General features: G+C 43.8%; 1 protein-coding gene across 1 annotated transcript in view; it reads left to right on the top strand.

Annotated features, from left to right (window-relative positions):
* TMC2 (transmembrane channel like 2) overlaps nt 1-22,742 on the top strand; it is a 30,976-nt gene extending 8,234 nt beyond the window's left edge. The window contains exons 8-20 of the mRNA XM_071429562.1: nt 897-995; nt 4,230-4,372; nt 5,833-5,980; nt 6,420-6,608; nt 8,089-8,268; nt 9,072-9,224; nt 10,589-10,717; nt 12,902-12,969; nt 13,423-13,662; nt 15,233-15,358; nt 19,750-19,828; nt 20,956-21,076; nt 22,185-22,742. Of these exons, the coding sequence (XP_071285663.1) occupies nt 897-995; nt 4,230-4,372; nt 5,833-5,980; nt 6,420-6,608; nt 8,089-8,268; nt 9,072-9,224; nt 10,589-10,717; nt 12,902-12,969; nt 13,423-13,662; nt 15,233-15,358; nt 19,750-19,828; nt 20,956-21,076; nt 22,185-22,438 (1,929 nt within the window). The 3' untranslated portion in view covers nt 22,439-22,742. The remainder of the gene's footprint in view (nt 1-896; nt 996-4,229; nt 4,373-5,832; nt 5,981-6,419; nt 6,609-8,088; nt 8,269-9,071; nt 9,225-10,588; nt 10,718-12,901; nt 12,970-13,422; nt 13,663-15,232; nt 15,359-19,749; nt 19,829-20,955; nt 21,077-22,184) is intronic.

Here is a 22,742-nt window from a genome sequence, read left to right as displayed (position 1 = left end):
TCACTGCCTACTGAGCTGTTACGATACGGGAGAGTAGCTGGGCAATAAACATTTAATCATAAATTATTTTGAGTGTAATTAGATAGCCCTAAAAAATAAGTGATAGATGATATGCCTTTCTAGGCTATGAATGCTAATGAGATATTTTGGTATTGGCACCAGTCAGCTTGTAAATATAATAATTCTCCATAGCCCTTGGCATTCTCTGTCTGGACTTCTACTGCTGCTCCAGCTGCAAGACCTGCTTTGCATGGTGCCATCAGGACAGGCTGGGCCATGAAAACTGTTCTTTGTATCTTTTTGTCATACTTTTATTTTCCCCCAAACCTAATTGCCCTTTACCTCACCTTGAGAACATCTTTCAATTCAGGACTGAAAAATACAAATTATATTGCAAGCTTGACCCAGTGCTCTTGACTTCTCTCAGAGGAGTAGCTCTGCATAAATAGATGGAGCTAATCCCTTTACTGCATTAGACCCATGAAGTTCAAGCAAAGAACTCCTTGCCAAACTAAGGACATTTCAACTGCAGATGTTCATTGAGGATAGAGTTTCTTCAAAAAACATTTACTGTGACATGGATATGTCCAGGGAAAAGGAAGTCCTCTGGTTATTTGAGTAAAATTAGTACTAAGTTTAAACAATAATTAATAGATATACTTAGTACTAAATATTAGTAAGTATAATTAATAATAAATAATTATAAATAAAATTAATGCTAAACAGTTTTTAAAAACTGCTGTTCTAGCATTAAGAAATAAAATATATATCAAAATCAACAGGAAAGGAAAGCCAACAAAAGCAAACCAAGACAGACTCATTAAGAAAAAAAAACCTGTTAAAAACTCTTTGGTGTTTTATAGTATACATGCATCATTGTTATGAATGTTCTCCAGGTCCTGATGGGAATGCCATATGGGAGTTTGCCAAGGAAAACTGTACCCCGGGCTGAACAAGCAACAGCCATGGATTTTTCAGTACTTTGGGATTTTGAGGTAAGCATGTAAGTGTTAATCATAAAAGATAATTTGAATACCTCCTAAACCCCTCTGAAGTTAGTGGTGCTACAAGGATGATTTTGTTCCAAGCTAAACCAGTGGAACACCTATTTCTTCCAGAAGAAGTCTGGAAAGCCTTTAGTTGCAACAAAATCTTTGTGGATGCTGAGATTTCTGCCCAAGGCCGCATGTCCACGTGCAGACACCTGCATATGGATTTGAACCACTTCCATATACAAATGTGCTGCCTGGTGTACACTGTGTGTGCAGACACAAAAGACATTTTGCTTCCAACTGGAAAGGCAGTAAGTGTCCAGGTGAGAGGCTGGAGCTGCTCCAAACCAGGCAGCCAGACAGAGACTTCAAGCTGCAGACCCCTTTCACAAGCAGGAACCACCATGACAGACCACTGAAAGTGCTTGGAAAGGGGGTTGATCCCCATGTGTCTGCCCTCCCTGTTCCCCTGAAATATTTACATGACACTGAAGTGCAAACAAATGTTTAGGACTTGCACCCAAAGGAAATATCCAAGTTTCCAGCCATCTCTGGGTGCTTGCCTGCAATACCAATCCACCTCTCACCTCAGTTACTTTGAAGATTTAAGCCAAAGGAATTAAGTGTTTTTAGGTGACAGCCCAAGAAAAGGTATGTGCAGGGGGTGAAGACTTTTGGATGTAACTGGTGCCTTGGGATCTGACTTTCAAAGTAATTACTTCTGGAAATGTTTTTTTAAATTTTATCAGCACTGGCCCACATGCTACAAGCATGGGACAACGTGCTACAGTCCTTCTGTAATAAACCCCTTTGCAATTTCTTTAGCAAAAAAAAAGAAAGGAAAAAAAAAAGAAAAAAACCAAACCAACCAAACAAAAAACAACCAAACAAAAAGAAAAGCTACTTTCTTGTAAACCAGATTATTTAAACTAATCTATTAATAAGGCTTCGAATGCTGGTGTCCAGGAACCTGCCAGGGCCAGGCCTTCATTTACCCCCCATAATCTGCTGAGGATCCTTTCTACTCTTCCTCTCCCTGCACTTTCCCTCACTGTCAGAATCCAGAATTCAGAGGTGAATTAGGGAGATTTTTAATAGAAGTGTAAGGAATGAAAAACTCATTTGAGTAGTGCACTGTAAAAATACAAGAGGTAGCATTTAAACTCATTAATCCAGAAAAATAAAAAGCAAAATAAAACCCCCAAACAAAAAAACAAAAAATCTGAAGGAGTGTTGATTAAATGCAGCGGCTGATTTTCTCTGGGAGACCATAAGTAATAGACCCATCAGTAAGGAAACTTGTCTCTGGATGAGGCTGTATGCTTCCAGGAAACTTTTACTCCCATGACCTGCCAGTCTCCTGCCTCTAGCTTGGTACACACATCTACATTCCCCTGTTGTCACTGAGAACTTGGTGCTCTGAACCCCTCTGCTGTACAGGTCCCCATCCAGCACCCATTCCCTTCCTGTCTGACATCAGGGAGCGATCATCCAAGCTCAAGAAGCATCTCCAACCATGGGGCAGCACAGTACACCAACACCCTCTGCAGCCAGGAGATGTCAAATGAAGCCCTGTGCAGAGGTTTGCCCTTTGAAAATGAATAGAGGCTTATTCCAGCATGCTCCACAGGAGAGGTGCAGGGGGGAAATATAAATCAGAGTAGGCATAAATGAAGAGTCAATGCTGTTACCCTGAAAAATACCTTTCAGGAGAGAAGAGCTGGGGAAATGTATGCTTTGGCAGGAAGGAGGTCACATCACAGATTTCTAGAGGAGTAGAAAGGAATAAATCTCACTTGGACACCAGACACCATGTCTCACAAATGGAGTTTAAAGAGCATACTGGATGATGTGAGCAGAGAAACTCATTTTTCAATCCCTGGCATCTGATGAATCAGGAAGACAAAGGTTTGGAATTACAGCTTGAGAAGCAAACTTCACTAGCACCTTCCAGGGACATTATATCTTACCAGGCTTTCTTCCACCACTCCTCCCCAGCAGATACTGTGTGTAGCAAGCCCCAAGCAGCCATGGGGGGCTGTGCCAGCCACAGGCTTGCTGCACTGGTAGAAACACACACAGAGTGGTCCTGGACTTGTGACACAGCACTTTGTGCAGGGCAAAAATGCAGCTTCTGTGGCACCTGAGGGTACCAAAGCTTTTAATTAGGTTAGGGATAAAAAGTCCCAGGTTTTTGGGGGAGCTTAGTTTGATTGATCAAGGAAAGGTGGTCAAATGTTGGAAGAGGACCAGAAAGGTCGTGGGAGCTCCTTTTCAAAGCTCAGGTGGACATTGCCCCGAGCCACAACACTTCCTTTTCCAATTGGCTCTGTTTTGAGCAGGGGGCTTGGTTAGACAGCCCCCAGAAGCCCCTTTCCATGTGAACCCTTCAATGTCTCCAGACAAGATCCATTACTTGGATGTAATGGATCCAAGCTGTGTCTTTCCAAAGGCTTGATCAGAGGGGAGCTTGCTCAACTATCATGGCCAGACTGATTAAGTACACTTAACTTAGGAGCTGAAAGACAAGGGGCAAAAAACCAGAGAAGTACAATGTGCAGTGATGCACATCAACTTGGATGAGACATGACAGAAAACCAGGGAGAGATTGCTAATGCGGATTAGGTGATCTGCACGCTTGTTGAATGCCTAACAGATTGCACAGCAAAAAAAAGATTACTTGAGACAACATGGTTGATACTGTGTCTGAGCTCTGCTTTCCACAGGAAAGTAATGCTTTGATTTCACTCTTTAGTTATATTTGCTCTGCAGGTGGCAACCAGTAAAAGGAACTAAATCTGCAAGGCACTGAGCATCAGCTGCCTCCTACCTGAAAGGAAAAGTTTCATATCATGGTAGGAAGGCCCTTTGCTACTGCTTTTATACAAGATCTGAGTGTTTGATTATTGCCTTAGAGAAGCAGGTGGCCTGCAGCCACAAAGAGCAATAAGAATGTTTTTCTGGGAGGCATGAAACAGTGATGAATCAAAACCACATTTTAGTTTTAAGCCACTATCCTCTGATATGGTCTCCCTCATCTTACCTCTCTTAGGAAGATGAACTCTTAAAAATATGGCTCTCAAAGGTGCCAGAGCAGCAAACAGACAAGAATGAGACCCTAAAAACTTTTCCAGGTTGATTTTCCTTGTTTTAAATCTTCAGTTTTCTCTAGAAACCCCTTTCCTGCAGAGAAGAAGCTGCACAGCTGACACAGGATTTCTTTTGCTTTACCTCCAGGGCTACATCAAATACTCAGCGCTCTTTTATGGCTACTACAACAACCAGAGGACAATTGGCTGGTTGAAATACAGGCTGCCAATGGCATATTTCATGGTTGGGATCAGCGTATTTGGCTACAGCCTGATGGTTGTTATAAGATCGTAAGTGCAGCCGACACTGACCCCTCTGCAAAATCCACCCAGATGTGTCTCACACCTGGGTTCCCCTCCCTGGGCACCCAGACTTGGTCTAGCCTTGGCTGGATGGCTGGGGGAATGTGGGGAAAGGGGGGTGTGTGCCTGCTGCTTTCATGCACTTGGCCTCCCCATCCACCACCCTGGCTCTGGTGGGCAGAGGGGACCTGGGCACTCCCCTGCCTCATCCGTGTGCTCATGTGCACTATTCTGAACCCTTCCTACTCCAGCCATCTTCTTCCTTCTCCTCCCCTCCAGATCTCTTTAACCCTTCCTCCAACATTACTACAGGGCCACCAAACAGGTAGATTTTGTAAATGAAGGAGGATTTTACTTGCAATAAATTTCAAAGGTTCCTTTTGCATGCTTTCATTGCAAAATAAACATTCCTGAAAGACAACATGGGTCCCACAGACAGTGCAAGGGTTGCAGAAAAGAGCCAAGTGCTACTCGACTGTGTTTGTTGAGTCCCTAAATTAATCAGTGGAGTTTAAAAGTGGCCACAATTTCTGTGTCTCTTGTGCACTGTTCCCAGCCTCAGTGAGGCTCCCACAGCATCCTCAGGGCACTGAGGATACAGCCAAAGCACTTCTCAGTGCTGTAATGGTCTCTGCAAGGTTAAAAATAAAAAAATAAGCCCCTCTATCTCTGCCTGAAGGACATGCCATGAAAAGTTCTTCCTTTCTTTGGAAGAAAGGATAAGCCCACGGATTTGTATAGCTTCCTGAAACAGGCCATATTGCTGTGCAGCAGGAAGAGCTACTTGAGCCTTTGGCTGGAGTGGGACATGGGGATTTGCTGTACATTTGCCATGAAATTGCAGCATCTGTTGTCTTGCCTTCCTTGAGGGACTAGTGCTAGGAACTCTAGGGGGACTTACAGAAGGATTTTAGGGATCAAATAATAGAGAGGAAACAGCAGAAGCCATATCTGCTCCTATGCTGATTAACAAGAATAATCCTTTCTCCCTCCCTGCATGACTTCCTGCAAGCTCTTTGGCTCCAGCATTGTGCAGCAAGTGAAGTCTCACTAAACCTTTGTGCTGCAGTGTATTGGATGGGACATGGAGGTTTTGACTAAATTTAACTAACTAAAGGTAGCCATAGACATATACTGCAGCCTAGGACCCAGAAGCACCATAAACAGACTTTCTTCAGGCACCAGCTAGACAAAGCAATACTTAACCTCCTCAATCACCTGTGCTAGTTTTTCTCTGTACAACTATTTTTAAGAGAAGGCCTGCATGGCCCTGCCAATTGACAGTTCAGTCCTCCTTAGACCTAAAGTCCAGTGGCACATTTTAGTCATTCCCAAGCCACAAGAATGGTTGTCCCACTCCATCTTACCCAAGCTGTGCAAAGCTGAAGGGTGTGTGGTGGCTCTGTGGAGCACTGTCTGACCTTGTCACTGCTCATATCCTCATACAGGATGGCTCGTAATGCCAACGAAAGCACAGCAGATGGGGATGATGACAACTTCATTTTCAGCTGGAAAATGTTCACCAGCTGGGACTACCTCATTGGCAACCCAGAGACAGCAGACAACAAGTTTGCATCCATCACCACCAGCTTCAAGGTAAACCTAAACTGTCCCCTGCCTGTTCCTGGAGACACTGCCAGCACCTACCAATGGCAGAGATTTAAGGGGAAATCTGGATACCTACTCTGCATCTCTCCAAAGGAATAGGGCATGGTGCTGATCCATGGCAGCTCCAGCTTCTGTGACCCACTTCCCCTAACTCCCTTTTTTTGGCCTTTAAAAGAATTTGTATTAATTTAGAATGCAGTTCCCCTGGAATATCTCAGACTCTTTGCCATTTGATATCTTTCAGTCAAACCAGGATGCCTCTATGGAGGTTAGTTTGAATTTAACCAAAAGCTGGATCTAGCCAGAATAGCAGAAGATTGAATTTCATAGGGTTTTCATAGGGTGAAAAACCTTGTGGTGTTGCCTCATGCTTAGTAGTGCAAGATATGCATCCCAATTTCTTAAGCACCCCTCCTGTTTTTTTCAGGAGTCTATTGTAGATGAGCAAGAAAGCAACAAGGATGAGAATATCCACCTGAGGAGGTTCCTGCGTGTTTTGGCCAATGTCCTCATCATATGCTGCTTGTGTGGGAGTGGCTACCTCATTTATTTTGTGGTGAAACGCTCCCAGACATTTTCCAAAATGCAAAACATTGGATGGTATGAAAGAAATGAGGTAAGGAAACTTTGCTTCCAGTTTTCTGCTGGGATAATTTCCTTTGGACATCAGCAAATTAATTGTCACAGGTTGAGGACAGCATCCAGGGCAGGGGGATTCCCTACCAGGGCCCAGGAGTGCCCTTCAGTACCTTTGTACTGGTTGTAGCTGTAATGCACATCGATCTCCCTGAAAGTTCCTAGGGCAAATTAACAACTCCTGCAGAGAAGGGAAAATACTCTTATAATAAATCACTAGAAAAGTCAATGGCTTTTCAGCACTTCCAATACCAATCACCATCTTAAGAATCAAGTTGCATCATAACACTTACAAACTCTGTTGTACTAGAAAGCTCTCTGGGTGTTAGAAATGTTTGTAATCAGACTTAACTCTAAAATCAAATCTTTGTCATTCACATTGAATAATGGGAATAAAATTTTAGAACCTGCAAAAAAATGTCAACTGTGAAATTTTCCCTTTGTCTGATTTTGGAATGAGAAGTTCAAATCTTTAAGCTCTTCACATACAGCAAAAAATATTTCAGCCTATGCAAAGGTTTAATTTCAATGTCTACTACATTAACATGTATTTATATATCAAAGCCAAATTAAATACAAAGCCATGCATTTTTAAAATTCATTCAGAAAACTTTAGAAAGACAGCACTTGCTTACCAAATGCTTTATCACTATAGATTTTTCCCAAAGAAAAAAATCTTATTAAAAAAACTTTAATGTCTGACCCTTTCCTGGTGATAATGTGAGATCTGAACAAATATAGTGCTAGGTACTGTTACTTATTCTGGAAAGAAAAGCACAAAGAGGAGTCAGAGACTGCCTGTGCCTGTACAGATGCAGGCTATGGGCCTGAAGGGCTATAAAAAGATTTAAAGCCTTTAAGTCATGCCTGAGCTAACCTTGACTGGCCAATGACCCTGTTTACTACAGTACAGCTTAGTATCTGGCATGATAAAGAGGAACAAAGATACCACTGGGGCACATTTTCTTGAGCTGCAAAACTGAGATCTTGATGTGCTTCTGTTCAAGTAGGTAAATGCCTTCTGCAAAAGCAAAGGTGCTGAACGTGGAAAATAAACATTAGCATTGACTAATTATCTTTATGCACACAAGCCAAGTCTTGCGCTTCCTCTGAAACTAAAATAAGAACCTTGGAGCTGATGCAAGCAATACTGCAAGGTACTTGAGGAACCTAAATATTCATGAGTCTGGACTGACAGGGAGCAAATTCTTTGGAGCTCATCCCTTTGAGATAAGAGCAAAAATGCTCCTGCAAGAGCAAGTCATGCAACCCAGCCCTGAAGTCTGACGCTGTGCTGCCTGCACGCTGAGCAAAGCCAGAAGCTGGGTTTGCTTTGACTCCCTCCCCTTTATAAATCCTTCAGAAATCTCCAACCAGTTGCTGGCAGCCCCCGCTCTGCTCAAAGTAAGATAGTCACTGTTGTTACTATGGGCAGTTATCTTGTTTTCCTCATGTGGCAGGTTGAAATTGTGATGTCCTTGCTGGGCATGTTTTGCCCTCCGCTGTTTGAAACCATCGCTGCCCTAGAAAATTACCATCCCCGCATTGGGCTGAAGTGGCAGCTGGGGCGGATCTTCGCGCTCTTCCTCGGGAACCTCTACACATTTTTGTTGGCCTTGATGGATGATGTCAACGAAAAAGTAAGAGCTGAGCCAAAAAGCCACGGTCAAATAGCATTTCCCAGAGTTGAGGGTGAACATACTCTGTCCTCACAGCCAGCAGGGACAATCACCCCTTCTGCAGCAGGTGCTTGCTCTGTTCCCAATCCTCTTGAGCAGCGCCCCAGGGAGACTCACCAAGCAGAGTCCCTGGCTTCTCTTTACAGACCTGAAAAGAGCATACTTGTTGTCTTCCTATAATCACAGCATGTTAGGGCAATTCTATTTTTTTTCTCCATCTGACATTGTTTGCAATTTCTATTACTGCAGACCCTGAGGATACAGTTTATAATCCTCTTCCTCTGCCTCCCCTCTTTAACATTATCCTGGTAGCGTGTTGTGGGCAGATAACTGCAGGAAAGGATAAATGTCTAACTTATCCACAGAAAAAATTACTCTGTTTTAAACTGAGAAGAATTAGAAAAACCAGGGCAGTTTACTCTGCCCTGAAAAATTAAGGAGGAGGACTGGGTGAAGGCTACATCTGCATACAGGAGTCTTGAAGGAAGTCTGACTCCTCCATGTGCAGGGAGCATGCTGCTTGTTCCCCAAAAACTCATGGAGCCTTGACCCACTCTCAGCTGTTCCCCTGCTCCAGGCAAAAGAGGAGTTTCTGTGCTATTGCCAGCACTGTGACTCCATTGAGAACAGATGTTTATACAAGAGGTGGTAACTGTTAAGGAGCAGGGAGGAACTCGATGCCTTGGATTTCTTCAAGCATCTCCATGTTTTCTATTTTCTGATGGTTTTGTCTGGGGGGGTGTGGGTGTGTCTGTTCATTGCAGCTGGCAGAAGAGGATGTGGTAAAAAACATCACTCACTGGACACTGCTTGGTCACCACAACTCGTCTGCAGGGAATGACAGCACTGTCACCCCAGCTCCCCTTGACCCTGCAGACGTGCCCAGGGGACCCTGCTGGGAGACAACTGTCGGCATCGTAAGAAATCCATTATGTACCAAGTCTCTGTGTTGGTTTGGGATAGTCCATTTACATTTTTGCAACTGATGCCTTTAAAATTTCCAGGCTTGAAGTGTTCCTCACAAAGAGCAGGTCTTTCCCCCACTCTCATACAGCATCACCAAGGCAATACCAGCCCTTGGCCATGGCTCTCAAGCCATGGTGGTGAAATCCTCAGCTGGAAGCAGCCAGGGCATGCACAGCTCTGAGGCACTGGCTGTGAAGAGCACAAAAGACCAGGCAGTCTGCAGCCACACCTACACCATGTTCTTATTCAGATCATGACTGTGCCTTTGAAGCAAACCTCTCTTCTCCATTTATTGTGGCACTTGTCCCAGAGAGGCTTTGGTGCAGGTGTAAAACCCAACCAGAGGACATGCCTCAGGAGAACTCCTGACATGTCCCAATCAGTAATGCAGCATGGGGCCATGGGATGAAAGCAGAATTAGGCAAAAGTAACCCCCTTGAAAGGCAGACGGGGTGGCCTTCAAGTCCTCAGAGTTTCACCAGACAAATCCACCCTGCATTATTTACCTTGCACCAAGAAGATCTGCAGCCAGACTATGCACAACTTAAAAGGCAAAAGTAGCTGTTTACTGGCTGACAGAGATAGTTAGGGCTTGCCAAACTACAAGGCTATGCATTCCTGTGCACACTCAAGGCATCTTCAAAAGCCAGATGGTTCTCAGTCATGTGGGAAAAGACCAGCCACTGTCACCCACCAGAGGGAGCTGATCCTTGGTGCAGCTGAGCTGACATTGAGCAGATCTTTGGTTTCCCCCCCCTCATACTTTAAAAACTCTTCTTATAAGTCTATTTTCTTTTGAATCCTTGGGCCACCAGCTATTTCCACCCTATGAGTCTTCCTTTTGCCTGCAATTTTATCTTCTTTCTCTTGCACATCTCCATTCTTTACACTTACACACAGCTCTTGTTTACAACTGAACAATTTTCTTAGGAGTCCACATGAAAGTTATGGGGCTGAGCCATACCAGAGCAATGCACAATCAAACCAACTGAGGGCATATGTATATTTTACAGCAGCACTCCTGCAGCATTAGCATTCTGCTCCCACTTTCTGTGCTGCCACAGCATGCAGTGCAGTCAATAATGCCAGCAGCAGCTATCAGGTCTAACAGCTATAACAGAGCTCGTGGCTCCCAAGCACAGAGGTGAAGCTTAGGCACTGCACAGTTTGAAAGCAGGCATGGAGTTTGCTCATGGCATGCTTTCCTGAAGATTATTGTCATATAAAGACAAACAGCTTAATAAAAAATACAGTCCTGAATGTGTTACTGAAATTATAGGAGTTAAATGGGTTTTTTCCTTCTTTTAAATTGCAGGAGTTCGTGAGGCTCACTGTGTCTGATATCCTGGTGACCTACATAACCATCCTGGTGGGAGATTTCATCCGAGCTTGCTTTGTCAGATTTGTGAATTACTGTTGGTGCTGGGACCTAGAGGCTGGATTTGTAAGTATCTTATAGCCCAGTCAGTATCTTATAGCCAAGAAGATAAAAGTAATTTAGGGCCATTTGGTGAAACACTACAAATGAATTTGTTTTGAATGCTTCCAGTGGCCATCTGATCTTGCTGGATAATTGGTATCCATATCACTATGGTATCCATAGTCTGCATCACTTTTCTGGGTCAATCAGCTCCATCCCAGTAAGAATTCTACAAAAATGCAGTTCTCCTCCCCATCTCAGAATTTTAAGACATAAAGCTGACTTAAGAAAGAAATAATCTGGTGTTCATTCAGTTGCTATAACCCCAAAACCTTGGGCCCTTCTATATCCCCTTTCAAAGCCCCAGACCTTCCTGTTCATTGGCCACCCTGGAGGCAGGAACCTGCTTTTCTCACAGCAGTGTCTCCTGATTGCTCCTGCAAGCTTCTGCTCCAGAAGCTCTAGAAGCTCCAGATTGCTCCTGGTGTTTCTTCTGCTGCAGTGGAACAAGGAGCATTTCCTTCCCCTCTCACGTGTGTCTAACACACAACAGCACTGGACTCTGGTACTCATAAAGGCTGCATTACAAAGCACTCAGTACTGGAACTGCACAAAACACCAAATAAAATAATGGAGGGATGGAGGGGAGTCCATTGCTTCACAGGAGAGGAAACAAAAGCAGATGGATTCAGAGATGAATATACCTTGCAAGATTACAAGCAGATCAGTGCACCCACTGCCTAGCTGTCATAGTGACAGGGCTCCCAGGAGTGGTTTGGAGAAGAGCAAAAAGGAGGGCTTTGGTCAAGGAAGAGCACACAGGGCACAACAGGCATTTTGCTGCTTGTGCAGCTCTGTGTTTCTTCTGAGGGAGGCAGAGGACATTCCCCAGGATGGCCTAGGAGGGTCCCCCCAGCAGCCAAGCAGCATGAAATTACTTCCATTGCTTGTGCAAAGATGGTTTGCTGATGGCCAACTAACCCAACCTAGCCAGGGACACCAGCACAATTTTCTATGTGTTTTTCTAATGCAGATAATGAATAAGCTTCTTGTTTAACCCAGCCTTCTCACCTAGGAATACTCGAGGCAGAGGACAATAGACACTGAAAGTTGTTTTTATTTTCATGCAAAAAAGAAGCTAATATTAACTTCTAGCTGAAGATTTAAAGTAGAAATGGACCAGAATCAAAAGAACAAAGAAAACTGTTTACAGCCATCCCTTCCCAAAGCTGTGAGCAGTCAGCAAAGAAAGACTCTGACTAGATTCTCCTTGAGTTTTCATCATAAAGCACAAACATCTTCAACTTTATGAATTGCTGACAGTATTAAGTAAATGCAAATGGCATAAAAGATAGACATACTACATAGGATATTCCAAAGATATAAGAGCATCACTTACCATTTCTTAGAATTCTGTTTTCTGCATTGCAGTTTAAAAAAAATAGGTTTTTTTCAAGAAAACATAACATGAAAATCTTTACACAAAGTTTCATCTGCCAAAAGTCACCTAAGTTTTGTGCACACAAAAGTAGTTATATATAGAAGAAATAGCTTCATCATAGGAAAATCTAACAAAATAATAATTTATAAAGCAACAAATACTGCCAGTAGATCAGAGCAGCCTGTTCTGGACCTGCCACCATTAGCACCCACATCAGATAGGTAAAATACTGCATTATATGGAGCAATAGATCAGCTAGCACAGAGTAAAATGTTACCTAATACCCATCAGGTCATATATTCCCTTGTATTTCTCTCCCTTTTCCCTGTGTTTCTGTTCTTCAGCAGCTTGGACCCAGGGACACGGACATAATCCAGCATAGCATTTGCCTTCCAGCTCATAATTATCACTGCCTCAAGATTCAATATTTTACCAGGGTGGAACTGTAAGTCCATAGCCAGGCACCAGCTGGAGTTTAAACGTGGTCCCGTGCCATGCTCACAGCTGGTGTCATATTAGAGAGAGAAACACAGAGCAGATCCAAGCACCCCCATTTATCTTAGCAGTTTTCAGGAAGCCAAGGGAGAAGGAGCAGTAGCTCCAGTTCTGCTTTCCCCACCCTGCTGCTGCTCATTCAAGCAGTGTGCACGCAGCAGGAGCCCTCCCATGAAGCTCTGCTTGCCAGCTTTAAATAAGCATCATGCACCCAGCAGAAACCCAGCAGGTACCTCCAGCAACAGCACACTTTCCTTTCTTTCCCCACACAGCCATCCTATGCAGAGTTTGACATTAGCGGCAACGTTTTGGGTTTGGTTTTCAACCAGGGAATGATTTGGTAAGATAATTTCCTTTTATTTTATTTTTCATGTTATTGAGAAAACCTGTTAGTGGAGTTAGAGAGTTTCCAAGCCAACTAGATAAACCTCTGAGTTCTGTTTTTTCTGATCAGCTTTCTGTGCTTAACTATAAAAGCGTGTCTCTCTCCTCTGGTTACATTCACCTAATATTTTCCAAGCCATCTCCAAGAAATTTTTGTCACAAACTGAAAAACTTTGCAACCCCTGAGCAGTCTGAGGCCTTGCTGCCCTCAGTGAGGGGGACCATAGCTGCACCTGTGGGTGCAGGGGACTTCTGCTGTGGGGACATGTGGGTAGCACCTATCAGCCCACTCAGCCTTTGTTTGTGAGCAAACTTGTCACCACACAAACACCTCCTTTTCTGTTCTTGAAAAGGGTAAACCTTCCAGTCTGTCAAAAAACAGCTCCTGTCCTTCTCTTTTCCTTTTCAGGATGGGATCCTTTTACGCCCCAGGGCTCGTGGGTATAAACGTGCTGCGCTTATTAACCTCCATGTATTTTCAGTGCTGGGCTGTTATGAGCAGCAATGTCCCTCATGCAAGAGTCTTCAAAGCATCCAAGTCTAACAATTTTTACATGGGATTGCTGCTGCTGATCCTCTTCCTCAGCCTCCTGCCTGTGGCTTACACCATCATGTCCCTGCCTCCCTCCTTTGACTGTGGACCTTTCAGGTACTACCAAAACACCAAAAAGGATGTTTGTGTCCTCTGGTACATGGGAACAAAATTTTCATTTTTGCTTTCATGTTTTGAAAGCAAAATTCTCATATTTTCATGAAGTTAGGACTGGACTCCAGCAAAGATGGAGTCTCAGTCCCAGAAAAAAACCCCAAAAAACCCAACTGGAGTATCCTAAAGGCTCTTTGGAACATTGAGGAAACAAAATGAGTCCAAAGGATGTATTTTATATGTTGACTTTTGTTGGCAAATAGCAGAAATGGATAGGGGTGAGTCTGTAAAATTACTGCCTTTTTTTTTTCCCTTCTTCTTTGGTGTTTGGGGTTTTTTTAATGTTATGGGGTGCTTTTTTTCTTTTAATTAGGACAGAATCAGCACTGCACAAAGCATTCAGTGGACTGGATTAACGTGCCAATAAAATCTAATTTGATTGAATAACGCCTTTTCCTGGGCTTGCTGAATCTGACTCAGCAAGGAGCCAGCTTGGAACAAATTGTTCTTGTAGATGTTTTGGGTTATCTGCTTGCTGACGGAGAATGACATCAGAAAGCTCAAAGACTCGGGGGAAAGGCAAGAGACCAAAATACCCTCAGTTCTCTAACAAGGACAGGTGTCAACGAGTCATGTCAGAAGATCTGACAAGTAACTTGTTGCACGCACACTATCATTGGGATATGACTAATCTGCAATGTGAAAGAGCTATTTCAATTCCCAATCAACCCTTCAAAAGCCACTCAGCCTGATTCAGGCCCTTGGCAGCTCAACTGAAAGCTCAGCTCTCCTGAGCTCCTGGCAGTAGATGAGGCTGGGATGCTGTTTATCCAAGTTTTCTTTATTGACTCTCAACATTGAGACAGAGAGTCCAACACCCTCCTGAGGGGAATCCTGCAAGCTCCCAGGAGGCACCAAGTCTAAATGGGAGGGAGAGCCCTGATGGTGTTGAATTCCCAGACCCAAAGATGCTGGGGAGAGAAGAAGGTCAATTATATAATCCAGCCCTTTACGGATTTGTTCTTCTTTCATACAGAATACTCTCATCTGCTTCATCAATCCCGTTTGAAATTACTCTTTCACTGAGTCTCCTATTAAGCAATAATCACAGCTTGCTATTTTTGTCATTACTTAGCAGCCCTTCAAGTTGGCTCATTATTTCAGAAAGCTGGAATTTGCATATGGAAAGTCATCTCTACCATGAAAAGGCCAAACTTAACAAGATATTCATCAGAAATATGTGGTTACTGCAGTCTGTAGGGTTTTATCTATTTCAGAGGGGTAAATAGTCAGGACTCATAAAGGAGTCAAGCGTGGAAATAAATGTATTGACTCCAGGAGCAAGTTGGCCTAGCAAAGATTAATTGTATAGTCAATGAGGGGAGAGAATGAGGGAATGAATGAACCAATAGATAATTTCAAATAAAGGCATTTTAAACTCCTTTGAAGCCTTCAGCAAGCTGATGTTCATTGAAAGAGAGGTGAAGCATGCTGCTTAGCACTATGAGACTATGGGGCATTTTGTCCCTCCAGAGGATACCTACACTCCTTAACTGGCTGTTTGTCTTCCCAGTGGAAAGAAAAGGATGTATGATGTCATTCAAGAGACCATCGAGCTTGATTTCCCACTTTTTGTTGCCAAGATCTTCAGCTATTTGGCAAATCCAGGACTGATCATACCTGCAATTCTGCTCATGGTGTAAGTTTTCATTGCAATATTACATGCCTGGCTTGGGGGAGAAGGTTGGAAAAAAAATTCTGGTATATTAGTCAGGTCTAAATACAGGTTCTGCTGAGATAACAGCATGGATTAGAGCAGACACATGCTCCCTACACCCCTTACCTTTGCCTAACCCAATTTCCCAAAATTTAATTACCTGACCCAATTAAACACAACTTTGTGGATGAAATACATTGCTGACAGAGGCCTTGTAGATATCTAAGCTGTCACAGCTTCCATATGAAAAATTTTCTGTAGTCAGCAGGAAATAAATGGTCAGTCTCAGCCTGGTGCCTCTTGGAGAAGCAATTTCTGTCACAGCTGGTGGTATTTAGAGCACAGCCAAGACAGGGCATTCAAAAATTACATGTTCCAAAAATATGAAGAGTTGTGAGCTTTGTTTGGGTTTGGGGGGTTTTACTTCTTCATTTTCCAAGTAATACATCTGGTATTTGTTTTAGTGCCGTTTGATCATTTCAGCTTTGAAATCAAACTTAAATCCCCAGCACCTTCAGCAGTATTAGGATTAGTTCTCCTTTTATTTGAAAATATATTTTTGGCACCGTTCTTGAGGCTTTACAAAGCTATCAAAATGAGTAGGAGGGCTGTGGCCAAATTCTGTAGGCAGTCCTGAGCACTTCAGACTAATCAATGGGAGATGGGGACAGAGCTGGGGAGCCTGATGCATACAGAGATTCCTGTTCTGACTCTTTCTGGGGTGTCCACACATTGGAGATGAGCCTCTGGGCTGATCCTTGGGCACTGTGATGCTTCATCCTGCATAGCTACACTGAAGGTAATGCCATTAAATTACATAGAATACTAGTTCCATACAAAGTTTCTTATACAAACAACCTGAGAAAAATCCTAAATAAACTGAAAATGACATGTCATCCCTCTACCTGCCTCAAACTACTTGCTCTTTTTAACCACAAAAGGATGATCAGGTACTGTAAATTCTGCAGGCAGATCCTACACCTGTACAGACCAGAGCAGGTCTGTGCAGAAGACAAGAAGTCTCACACCACACCCCAGCATGGCCAAGTATATATTGAATTAAAAACTCTGGCCCTGTGGGCTTCACAGCAGTACTGGCAGATACTACTGCAAACACAAAATGAAGACTGCAGAACACCCCAAATGAGCCACCTTAACAAAAGGGCTGCAGGCCAGGTTTCTGAGGCTTTGATGCAACCCTGGAAAAAGCTGATGGGAGAGAGCAATACCTTTGAAAATAATGGGGTTTTTTTCCAGTCGCAATCTCCTGCCCTTTCCTCCACTGACAGCTGGGAAAAGTAACAGCACAAATTCTGTTTATTTGTTGAAGAGATACCTTTTATCACACCTTCCCAGTGCTGGCAATTCCCACACCACAGCTTTACCATCAGTCCAACTCTCCTCAAGACACAGTTTTGTTTCTGCCCTGACTCCCCTCTGAGAACTGAGAAATACCTTATGCCCATTTTACCCAAAACATCCTCACTTTCTAGCCAGATGCACTGCCTGTATGGCCTGTATGTATTACACACTTGTGATTTCCAGCTCTTCAGCTCCCAAGAGAGTCACAGCCCTAAAGAAATGGCTTCCCCCCGTGCTGCCTGGACCAGTCAGACCTATGGCCCCTCGGCAGCAGCTCTCACATTCCCTGAGAGCATTGGGTGCCTTGCAGAGGCACTGATTGTTATCTACGTGCTCACCTTGCCTGTGATAATCCCAGACAAAATCACAGTGAACAAACAAGGTTGTTTCTTAAGGCTTTGGCCCTTTTCTCTCTTCCTTTTCAGTCAAGTGCCCAATTTCCTGCCTTGTCTCTGAAAATCTTCAACTTGTGCTGTGGTGCTGACAGGCAGACAGGGTTAAGCTGGAACTAGTCTGTGTCATGAACCCCATCCAGTTTTCCGAGAGGCTGAAACCAGGGAAATGCAAAAGCTTCATTTAGTCCTGATGAGCATGGAGCCACAAGCTCTCAAAGCAGCAGGCAAGGCAACCTGTAATCCAGCCTAACTAAAAATAGCCTCTACAAAGAGCAACAGGTGGATCATAAATGGACAGTCTGTTGATTTTGATTGCAATCGCTCAAAAAATGTGTTTTCCACTCACTATGGACTGAATTTAAGTCATTTTCTCTAGCCATGACAACCCCTTCTCTTTTATCCAAGTGCAATCCAAAATGTATCTTCTATTTATTTTGGTTCTTAGCTCCTGGTTCCAAACAATGATGGGGTCCAGTGAGTGACATGGGTCAAGCTTACTGTCCTGCTTTTAACTGCCCAAGGACAAGGGAAATAGGAAATACAGAGAAAGAAGTATGAAAGATATTGTGTCCATGGGCACATAACCTAATCCCAGTCAGGCTGAGAGTAGGATTTAAAGCTGTGGCCTGTAGAGCTTCCTGGCAGAAGATAGAAGCATTTTACTGTATCAAGAAGGGGGAAAAATTAAAATTCCTCTGCTAGAAAAGGACAGCGACCCACACTCTCCCCAGAACTGGGGAAGCAATACATCAGAGAAGAGGGGTGCCAGGGTGTCATGGTTTAAACCCACTTGGAAATTAGGCACTACCCAGCTACTTGCTCAACCTCTTCTCTCTCTCTCTCCAATCCTGGTGGAATGAGGAAGAGAATTAAAGAAAAACTTGCAGATTGAGATAAGACCAATTCAATAATCAAAATCAAAGTAAAATATAATAATAATGGTAAATTATAATAATAATAAAAAGGGAAAAATAAGTGTCACACAATACAGTTGCTCACCACCCACTGACTGATGCCAGACCCCCCTTGCCAACACCAGACTGGCCCCTGTTAAAGGTAACCCCCCCCTTATTTGTACACCAGACATGACATTGTATGGTGTGGAATATCCCTTTGGTCAGTTCAGGTCACCTGTCCCACCTATGCTCCCTCCCAGTTTCTTTTGTGCACCTCCTCACTGGCAGAGCTGGAGACAAAAACAAAGGTCCATGCTCAGCTTAGGATAAACAAGAATTAGCAAAACGAAAATATCAGTGTGTTATCAACATCATTCTTATTCACAGCCCTGATTACAAAGTAGTATTTTCTAGACAATGAGCTTGATAACATAAAAGAAATAAAACTATCACACCTTTACAGAAGAACAAAAAGAAAAACAATTTCCAAGAGGATTTGCAGGACAGAGAGCCTAGATCACCAAGACTGAGTTTTGGGTTAATGTTAGACAAAAGGAAGCAAATGTGTTTCCTCTAAACAGACCCCTGTAAAAAGCCTCAAGAAAGGCAATCCTAAGCACCACTTCCTGATCTTCCACCTGGAAACCCACATGCCACTACAAGGTGCCTTGCTGGGCTTGGGGTCAGGCACTCAATTGATGAAATCATTGAGTCTGGTTTGAGTTGGATGAACCTGGGCTGGAGCAACACACACAGGTTATGAACTGTCAGGAAACCATTTTTCTTTCCCTGCCTTTGTTTTCCTTCTATAAGAGAATTTTCTACTTTATTAAAAAAAAAAAAAAAAAGAAACCAAACCAAAACAACTATAGCAGTTAACTGAATGGCTGGTACTTTTCCTGGAAATGGCTTGGAGTCACTGAGCAGATGATGGTTATAACTCCACAAAAGCAGGAGGGAACATTTTTTTTACTACCAAGATATTACTGCCTGGTGAGTGTCAGAGGTGGCAAGACAGACCCGGACACCTGGGGATGTTTTAAAGCACAGCCTCCCTGTGTGCCAGAGGCTGGCAGCCAGCATGCCCTGGCCCATCCCCACTTGCCTCTCAGTTCCCTCCAGCTTGGCTCAGTTTTCCCCTGGCTTTGGCATGCCCTTTTTGGAGAAGAGAGGATCAAAACAAAAGCCCATGGCTCTGCTCCAACCTGGCTTCTGCTTGCCCTCAAGGGCCCTATCCAGGGATAGAGGATGCAGCTGGTCCTGGAAAAGGGGGAAGGAGGACTGTTCCTTGAACACTGCTTTTCAGGAGAGGTGTCAAGGCCCTATTCTACCACTATTTCCCTGGTTTTCCAGTTTTTCCTAAGGTCCCTGTGTTATGTGGTGGCAGTTCCATTTCAAGGCTGGTGCTTGGTTTCCCCAAGGTTGGTGCAAAGGAAGCAGAGAGAGCCCATGGCCAGCCAAGGTGGAGGCACAAGTGCAGGCTGATAATTTTTCTTCTGTTTGAGTAGAACTGAGCTTTGGATGGGCTCAGCCTGTCTTGGCTAACCATGCCACAGTCAGCCCAAATTTTTACTAAACCTTGAGCTTCTAAAAGAAGTTTGGAGACAGCTGGTGGGAAAATTAAGAATTAGAGGGTAGGCAAAAAATTACATGTTCCTTCCTTGTGAAACTTTCTCTTTCCCCTAATCATATCACTACAGCAACATGCTTTCTTTTCTAGCCTCACCATCTATTACCTGAATGCTGTGTCTAAAGCATATCAGCGCGCCAACACAGAGCTGAAGAAGAAAATGCAAATGGTAAGTACTGATCTGGCAAAACCACCTGTGAAATACCATGCACTTAAATCTTGATGCATAGTATATGCTTTAAATCACTCTTCACTTTGGTGACACAAGAAGATGACATATTTTATGCTTGTTCAATCCCCTCTGATGGCATTTAATGTCGAGCTGTGCAGAGTGGTCACATCCCATAATAGTCTGCTATTTCATACATCAAAACTACAGTTGGCTTTGCCATAAACTGTGGTTTTTATCTACAAGAATAAGTTACCTCAAAGTTCAGACAATGCTTTGGTGTCTGAGATTTCCCAGGAACAATGACAAGCCCATGAAAACCACAGCCATTTTACTGGCACGAGACAGGATCCAGGCCAAGGAAGCAGTGCCACATAAAGCAAAACATCACATAAAGCAGAGACTGGTGCAATATTAAAAGTGAGGATGTGAGCACTGAGAAATGGTACTCCACAAATTACATTCAAATGCTCAAACTCAGAATCAATCACTCGGCTTAAAGGAAGTGTCCTGGTGCAAAGGGCACCCTTGAGTACTGCAGGAGGTGAACCTGTGCTACAGCACTCTCAGATTTTGGGGCATTCTATTTCACACTGCACAACCTGGCTGGGATCAGGGCTAAAGGGATCACAAAGCAGGACTCAGCCCTATACAAAAGTACAGATTCCCTCCACTATCCAGAAGAGAATCTTTTGTAGCCCTAAATGTATGCAAGTAATGTCAAAGCCAGCCCTACAGCCCATCCCTGTGCTGCCATACCCGCTTCCTCTGGCATTTATCCCTGACACCCTCTCTCACAAGAGGCTCACATTTAAAACTAACCAATACACCAGAGAGGGCAGATTGGTGGCTGTAAGAACACACAGACAGCCTGATGGACCTAAACCATGTTATCTGCAAGTGCTTTAGCCTAACAGGAGCAGACCCACTGTTTTCCAGTCCTGTCTGGGATGTGCCTTCTTTCCTGAAAACACCTGATCACTGGACTGGGATTCAGCACCTTGAACTTGGCAAAGAGATTCATTCATAACAACAAACACTTAGCCAGCCAAACACAACATCAGGCCACCATTTCCCAGATTACACCTGCAGTTTTCAACCAAACCAAATGTTTTTTATTGATGCAGCAACGAGAAGAGGAGAAAAACAAGAGAAACAACAAAGCCAGTACAAACCCTATGCTGCAAGATCTGGAGGATTTACTTATACCAAGTACGAAGACTGAAAGCCCCCCCAAACAAGCAGAAGGTAAAAATTAAAACAATCTCCCCATAACACTTCCAAAAGGGCTCATTTAGCCACCAAAGTGGCTGGTAGGATTGAGAAACTGGAGGGATATACCTTAGCAAGGGATTGGATGAGTATCACTAGCACATGTTTTGTCCTGTTGCAGAAGTCTACCTGCCAATGGACACTCAGGAAGGGCACATTTTTAGACTGGATTATATCTCATACAGGCTTGTCACAGTGGGAATTGTAATCTAAAATTATGATTCACATCCCAGCTATTAACCATGCTGTTCATGAAACCAGCAATTTATTCTGGGAATAGTGTTTAAACACAGTGTTGTTTCAGGGCTGGTGAGTTGAGTCAGACTTTTTCTTCCTGAGTTGAGCTTTTCATTGGAAAATTCATCATGAATGAGGCAGAAACTTTTCACAGGATTGGGTTAAGTCTTAGGGTAATTAAATGCATGCTCTAAGATCTGCTGTGGAGCTGCATGGGCAGAAGGAATCAGGAGGAGGCATTAGCACCAGGATTGGGTCATTTTCAAAGAAAATGGATTCTCCAGGCTCAATCTCAACCAGCCACTTCCTGACTATCAGAGCCTCTGGCTCTCACTTGTGAAAATCACCTGAAAGATTTTGATTTTATCCTGGTACATGTGAGAAAAGCAGACTAGTGCCACCATAACCCCCTTGAATTTGATGGGCTGAGACAAAACTGGAAGGCTCAGAGCAACCCAGGTCAGATCCTCTCCAAAGCAGACTCAAGGCATTCATTTAAATGGATATAGTGCTGGCAGTGTTTTGAATGCACTGAAAATAAAGACTAAAATAAGGAATTACCCACCACACCCTGTGCCTAGGTGTGTGCCAGCATGGCTGGTAGGATTATTGTGTCTTATCAATGCTTCTGTAAGAAGCTGAAAAGAAGGGTTGGGCAGCAGAGACATGTAATGGCTGTTGAGTTGTGGGGGAGAACATTCTTATTCCTGGTTCCTTCACTCAGATGCTCAAACACAAATCCCCAGACACTCTGGTTATTGCACAGAAAAGAAACAGCAGCCACTGGGGAAAGGACGAAAGGCAGTCCTTGCTACAAAGAAAATAACATTCATAATCTTTGCTCTAGACAAGAAAATAGAGTCTCCAAATGGATCCAGCCCTGCCAGGAAACCAGGCAGAGGAGAAGCCCTGGCTGGCAGCCCCATGGTCGGCGGGAGGGGAGCAGCATTCACCCCACCATCGCCAGTGTTTGTGACACAGCCATGGACACTTGGCATTCGGGCACCCTACCCTGGCCAGCCCAGGCCATGGGGACACCCCCTGGGACCAGTCCCTGGAAGGGGAAGAGGGCAGCCATGCTACCCACGAGCTGCTCGATAACCTCAGCAAAGTTTCTCCTGTCTGACACTGAAATAGATGTGCTGCATGAACTGCTGTAGCTTTGGTAGGAAATGATTCCCGCATGCTGGACATCCCCTCGTGGTGCTCTGTATCTACCCAACACTCCCTAATACAGATTTGTTTAGACACTTAGGAGTACTTCTGAGTTGTTACCCCCAAAGGCTGTGCTGATTTTGATCCCAAGGGAAATGGGAGGCGGTCAGAACAAAGATCAGCCGTGACATTGCTGAAATGCTTCACACAGGATGCAGCCCTGTGGCCACTAACTTGCTCTGTGGAGCAA

The sequence above is a fragment of the Agelaius tricolor genome, unplaced genomic scaffold, assembly GCF_023055355.1.
Source record: "Agelaius tricolor isolate 1412-34295 unplaced genomic scaffold, bAgeTri1.0.p SCAF_6, whole genome shotgun sequence".
NCBI lineage: Eukaryota > Metazoa > Chordata > Aves > Passeriformes > Icteridae > Agelaius > Agelaius tricolor.
This window is presented reverse-complemented; position numbering and strand designations above follow the sequence as displayed.